Below are 5,804 nucleotides of genomic sequence, written 5' to 3'. Positions count from 1 at the left end.
CCCCAGGAGGGCTGCGTCCTGTCCTTTTCCACCTGTCCCAGCACCGGGAGAGGGGAGTCCAAGCAGCTCCCAGGCCACCCTCCCTCACCCCACACCTCAGCGCCCTGCCCGGGGCTCAGTCAGTGCCCCGAATCCCCTCCTCAGTCCCGCTCTGCCCCGCGCCTCCCGTGCTCAGTTCTGCCGGGATTTCCGCGGGATCCGGGCTCTGCGTGGCCTTTCCCGAGCTCAGGGAATCCGGAGCGCTCCCCACGGCCTCGGAGCTGTCCCGGGATGGGTCCTTCAAGGGCTCCAGCAGCTCCGTGTGGGCACACAGGTCCTGCACCTTCTTGTTGAGGTCGTTGCGCTCCGTCTGCAGCGCCCGGCACAGCTTCTCCAGGCGTTGGATTTTCACCTGGAGCCCCTCCAGCTCCTTGTCCCGAAGGGTTTTCTGTAGGAGGAGGGGAAGAAGAGGACAGATGAAAGCCCAGAGGGATATGGGGGGGATAGGACAGAGCAGGAGGATGGTTTTAAATGGAGGGAGGGCAGGGTTAGATGGGATATTGGGATGAAATTCCTCCCTGTGAGGGTGGTGAGGCCCTGGCACAGATTCCCAGAGAAGCTGTGGCTGCCCCTGCATCCCTGGAAGCGTCCAAGGCCAGGTTTGGAGCACTCTGGGATAGTGGAAGGTGTCCCTGCCCATGGCAGGGGGTGGCACTGGGTGATCTTTAAGCTCCTTCCATCCCAAACCCTTCTGGGATCCTGTGAAGCTTTAACAATGCCTTTTGGGGTAGGATCTTGCTTGTCCTGAAACGGGGTGGAACTGGATGAACTTTTAAGGTCCCTTCCAACTCAAACCATCCCATGACTGATTCTAGGGAAACCCAAGAGGAAAATCCCTTCAGCACCCACAGCAGCATCACAGCTTCCTTCCCCTCTGCCCCCACAGAGCACCAAGGCAGGACCCGTCCTGTCCCCATCCCACCCCTCCCCAGCTGCTCCAGAGCCTCCCCTCACCTCTTCTGCCATCTCCAGGAGCGCCTTGTTGCTGCTCTCCCAGCGGGAGCGGTACATGGTGGTCTCCTTCTCCAGCTTCTTGATTTTCTTGGTCATCTACAGAACCACAGGAAGGGCACAAATCGAGTCACAGAACGCCCTGAGTTGGAAGGGACCCACAGAGATCCAAGTCCAGCTCTTGGCCCTGCTCAGGACACCCCAAAATAAATTTATTTTACTGCAGTGACATCCCACAGGTCCTCAAGTGTCGCCCCAGACGGGTCTAGACCCAAAAAGAACTGAAATGATGGAGCTGGGGCTCTTCCAGCTCCCAGCAGCGAGGAAAAAGCGTCACCCACCTTCTCCATCTCCTGTTTGAAGGTCGTGAACACTTCACTGCTTTTGGAGAGGGTGTTCTGGAACTCCTCAAACTTCTCTGTGTAGAGAGCCAGCTGTGGGGAGAGACAGGGAGCTCATGGCACCCAATCCCTGAGAGGGGAGAGGCCAGCACAGGGCTGAGCTGCTGCCCTGGGACACGGACAAACAGCAGGAGCTGCTCTGCCAAAGGAAAATTCTGTCCTAGGGAAACATCCTCGGAGCAGAGTGTTCTACAAACACCTCCTGCCTGCGGCAGGGTGATCCCATGACTGCTGCCAGTGCTGGAAAACGATCCCTGAACAAAGTCTCAGCTCACCAAAACCAAGCCCAGGAGGGATCCTGCCCCTCTGTTTTCCAGATTAAGGAACTTTGGGTCGTTCCTTGCTTAGGGAAGGAGGGAAACCCCCCCAAACACAGCAGGCTGAGCACAGAGAGCAGGGAACTCACCTGCTGCTTGAGGTGGGTCTCCTGCTGCTTCATCAGCTCACACATCCTCTGCGATTCCACAGCTTCCTTCAGCAGCTGGGAAAGAGCAAAGCATTGTCTGGGAATGCTCTTGGCACAGCAGAGGCACGAGGAGCACAGCAGGGCTCCAGCAGGGCTCCTGAAGATTCTCAGGAAGCAGCCACTGGGCATGCCAACATCTGGGATAACACTCAGGGATGCGCAGTAAGAGGCAAAAAGCAGAAAAGTCCAACCAAGACTTACAAACTCCTTCTCCCGCTGGTGCCTCTCCTCCGCTTCCTTCAGCATCTCCTGGGCCTGCTGCAGTTTGGCATCCACCAGCTGCTGCTGCAGCTCCTTGTGCTTGAACACCTTGTCAATGTGCTGCCGGGGGAACACCACGGGTCAGGGAAAGATCCACGAGTTCCTCCTCCCCTCTGGAAGCAGGAACAGCCTTCCCTGGGCAGGCCCTGCCCGGACCCACCTCCTCCCGCAGCTCGTACTGCTCGATGAGCTTCTTGAGCCTCTCGGCCAGCTCCATGTTCTCCTGGCGCAGCTTGGAATTCCGCTCGTTGTGCTGCTCCATCTGCAGCTGGATGTCGTTCAGCGTCACCTGGAAGTGCGAGGTCACCTCCTTCCTCTTCTCCTCCTCCTCCCTGGCGCGCTGGACGCCCTCCTCCTGCGTGAGGGACACGGTAGGGAAGGGAGGAGATCGCCCAAATTAATGCTCCCAAGCCATCCAGCCTCCTTACATCCATCAGCAGAGCACTCAGAGCCTTCCCCCTTCCCTTTTTTCAGTGGATAAACCCCGAAGGAACAACTTGGACGCTGTGGGTAATGCTGGCTCAACACCAAAATTAAAGCACTGCCCTGATGGCCGAGTGGAGGCAAGCACTGGGAAAGGTGGATTTGCCAAAATGGCTCATGGGGAAGGGATCCAAGAGCTCGGGAAGGAGCAGAGCCTGAAGAAACTCACCTTGAGGGTGCGGTTGTGCCTCTGCAGCTCCCGGCACAGGCTCTCCAGCTTGCTCCGCGCCAGGATGGCCTTGCTGTGCTCGCTCTGCAGGTGATCCTTCTCCTGCACCAGCTGGCTCTGCTTCTTCTGCAGGATCTTCATCTGCTTCTGGGAATTCCGGTGCTCTTCCAGCTGGGAAAGGGGAGCAGAGGGCTGGGATGCAGCAGGGCAGAGCTGTGCCCCGCTGAGGGGGCACGAGCTCGCTGTGAGTTGTGTGACAGGGCAGGGTGACACAGAGCCCAAGGGCCTTTCTCCTTCCTGAATTCCCATCCTGCTGGAATCTGAAGGACCTGCAGGTTCCCCCAGCCCAGGAAAAACCCACCCACGGACACTTTGGACATGCACAGGCAGCCCCAAACCTCCTCCAGTTCCAGATCCATGCTTGGAACCCCACCTGTGCCCAGAACTGAGTCTGGTTAAACGCGGGATCAGGCTTTGAGTGTGTGAAAACAGATCTGAGCTCCTCCTGCACCCAGATTTGCCAAAATTCCTCCTGTCCACGCTTCACAAACAACACCAGGCTTGACCCAGCAACGCCCACCCTCTCCTATCCAGCACTGGAGAGAACCCAGGACACCACAAAGCTCCAGTGTATCCCTGGAATGTCCCTCTCAAAGCCCTCTCCTGCCTCCCTGAGCTGCCACATCCTCCCCCAGCCCCAGGACTCACCAGCTCAGCGTATTTCTTGCAGAGCGCTGCCAGTTTCTCCTCTGACGTGCTCAGGGTGTTCAGGGTCTGCATCAGCAAAGTGATTTCCTTGCCTGGAATGAGATGTGGAACAGGAATAACTAAATAAATAGGATAACACGGCTTTACAGAGAGTTCTGGCTCGGAAAGGTGAAGAAAAGAGGGACTGAGCAGGTGCCTGGTGCCTTCCCAGGAGAACAACGGGAGCAGCTGGGGAGAGACCTGGATTTTGGAGGGGAAAACCATCCCTGGGCTGGCTGGAGCCAGCTGTGCCCAGCAGAAGAGAAACCCACGGGATTCAGAGGCTGCACTGGGTGCATTCCTCACTCCCACAGCACAGGAGGACGTTCCCAAACCCATCCAGGGCTCTGATTTCACCGAGGACCACCAGCGTGGTACAAAATCCATTCATCCACGCACTGATATCCTCAGCTCCTCAGCTGGAGCAGGGAATCCCTCACCTAAACCCTTGGCTTTCTTCTTCTCCTGAGCCTTCTTCTGATCCCGCTCGCCGCCCTCCTCTCCGGGCCGGAATTCCTCGCTTCCCTTGGTGTTCTCCTTCTCCCCGTTCATCTCGGGGCCGCCCGGCTCCTGCTCCCCGTTCCTGGGGGATTCGCTCCGGCCCTTGTCGGGTTCCTCGGGCTCGGGGGGCTCTCCCTGCCCTCCGTCCTCCCCCGGGTTCTCCTGGCTGGCATCCACACAGTAGGTGTTCAGGATGTCCTCCAGCTGCCGGCTCAGCTCCTCGGAGACGTCGCGCACGGCGGGACGGGAGGATTTGGGATCCTCCTGAGTGAGGGGAGCTGGGGGGAAAAACGGCAACACAAAGCATGAGGCTCCCCCCTCCTCAGCCTGCTGGAAGCACACAGGGAATGGGAGGTTTTTCCTGGCTGGACTTCCAGCAGGATAAGCTGCTTTGTTCCGGCTGCGTCTCCAGCCGGCTGCCCTGACAATGGCAGGGCATTCCCAACAGCCTCTCCTTTGATCAGCAGAGCATGACCAAGCCCCTGACATCTGTCAAGAGGGAAAATTCCCCCCTCTCCCCTCTTTTTTTTTTTTTTTTAAGGAAAGCAGGTTGTGTGTGAGCTTTTTCCACCCGCAGGAATTGGCAGCTCGGATCTCCAGGGTTGGGCTTTTTAGCATGACAATGGATTTTAAACCTGGGTGAGCAGCTGGATCCCTGGGATCAAGCATCCCTAAGCAGCAGGGATGGAGCAGGCAGAACATCCTGGCAGCAGCCAGGAAAGGATAACTCCTCCAGGACTGCACACACACAGAAATAGGGGGAAAAACCCAGGATTTTCTGCCCCTACAAAGAGCTGGATACGGCAGCCCAGCCTCATGCAGAAAAAGCAGCTCCCTGGCTCTTCCCAGGCTCAAACCCGCCCTCACACATTCCAGGGAATGCCAGCACTGCCCCCAGCCGTGGGCAGGGACAGAATTCCCTGGTCTCCAGGGATCCCTCACCTTCCGGGGCTGCTGCAGCCTCTGGTGAGTCTCCCTCTTCCAGCCCCATCCTGCTGCTTGTTCTGGAAGGACGTGGAGCTTCTTTGGTCTCCACTCCCTGGTTCTTCATCACAGCCTTTCCACCCTCTCAGGCTCTGCAGAAACAGAGAGGGAGCGACTTTAAGGACACCTGGAGGATTTTAGGAGTCATCGGCCCAGGCTGGGAAGGAGCCTGTTCCCTGCAGGAGCTCTGTGCTGAGGAAAGCATCGCCTGGCTCCCAGTTTGTGTCAGGACAACTCCTATTCCAGCTGTGGAGAGCTGGGACCCCCTCCTGGAGCAAAGCAGAACCTCCCAACCCCCAGATAACAGAATTTTAACCCCCTCAGCCCTTTCTGTCCTTCCCAACTCTCGGATTTCAAAGCTGACCCAGAGAATGGAGCCTGCACAGCACACAGACCAATTCCTACTGAATTCCCCCGGCCAAAGAGAGCCTGAAACCCCAGCTCCTCACCCCCGAGGGGCTTGGATGTTCTCAGCCTTCCCATCCTCTGGGAAATGGGAGCTGAGGATGCTGCTGGTCTAGAGGGCCTTTCTGTCCTTCCCAACTCTCGGATTTCAAAGCTGACCCAGAGAATGGAGCCTGCACAGCACACAGACCAATTCCTACTGAATTCCCCCGGCCAAAGAGAGCCTGAAACCCCAGCTCCTCACCCCCGAGGGGCTTGGATGTTCTCAGCCTTCCCATCCTCTGGGAAATGGGAGCTGAGGATGCTGCTGGTCTAGAGGGAAGGACGGGGCTGTTCCCAGAGAAGGCAGAGCCCCTTCCCGTGCCCCCCGCCGGGACCCGCCCCGCCCGGGCTCCTG

The 5,804-nt window shown here is 58.0% G+C and overlaps 1 protein-coding gene across 1 annotated transcript; it reads right to left on the bottom strand.

Moving 5' to 3' along the window:
* Positions 1-6: 6 nt before the first annotated feature.
* On the bottom strand, positions 7-5,094 carry TXLNA (taxilin alpha). The gene is made up of 10 exons (XM_008635189.2): positions 4,961-5,094; positions 3,958-4,296; positions 3,479-3,570; positions 2,771-2,941; positions 2,279-2,473; positions 2,059-2,178; positions 1,798-1,872; positions 1,332-1,424; positions 994-1,089; positions 7-427 (listed from the first exon to the last, which is right to left on the bottom strand). The coding sequence occupies exons 1-10, from the start codon at positions 5,067-5,069 to the stop codon at positions 116-118; spliced, it is 1,602 nt and encodes a 533-aa protein (XP_008633411.1). The 5' UTR covers positions 5,070-5,094; the 3' UTR covers positions 7-115.
* Positions 5,095-5,804: the final 710 nt, after the last annotated feature.

This window comes from Corvus brachyrhynchos, unplaced genomic scaffold, assembly GCF_000691975.1.
Source record: "Corvus brachyrhynchos isolate BGI_N302 unplaced genomic scaffold, ASM69197v1 scaffold65, whole genome shotgun sequence".
NCBI classification, from domain to species: domain Eukaryota; kingdom Metazoa; phylum Chordata; class Aves; order Passeriformes; family Corvidae; genus Corvus; species Corvus brachyrhynchos.
Note: the sequence above shows the minus strand (reverse complement) of the source record. Positions and strands in the feature narration are given on the sequence as shown.

Bases quoted from the DNA above. Each gene is read 5' to 3' on its own strand.
- TXLNA (XM_008635189.2), bottom strand. From the start codon at position 5,069: ATGAAGAACCAGGGAGTGGAGACCAAAGAAGCTCCACGTCCTTCCAGA. The intron at 1,873-2,058 runs GTAAGTCTTGGT...GCTCTTTCCCAG, and splicing joins ACCAGCGGGAGAAGGAGTTT to CTGCTGAAGGAAGCTGTGGA. The intron at 1,425-1,797 runs GTGAGTTCCCTG...CTCTCCCCACAG, and splicing joins AGACCCACCTCAAGCAGCAG to CTGGCTCTCTACACAGAGAA.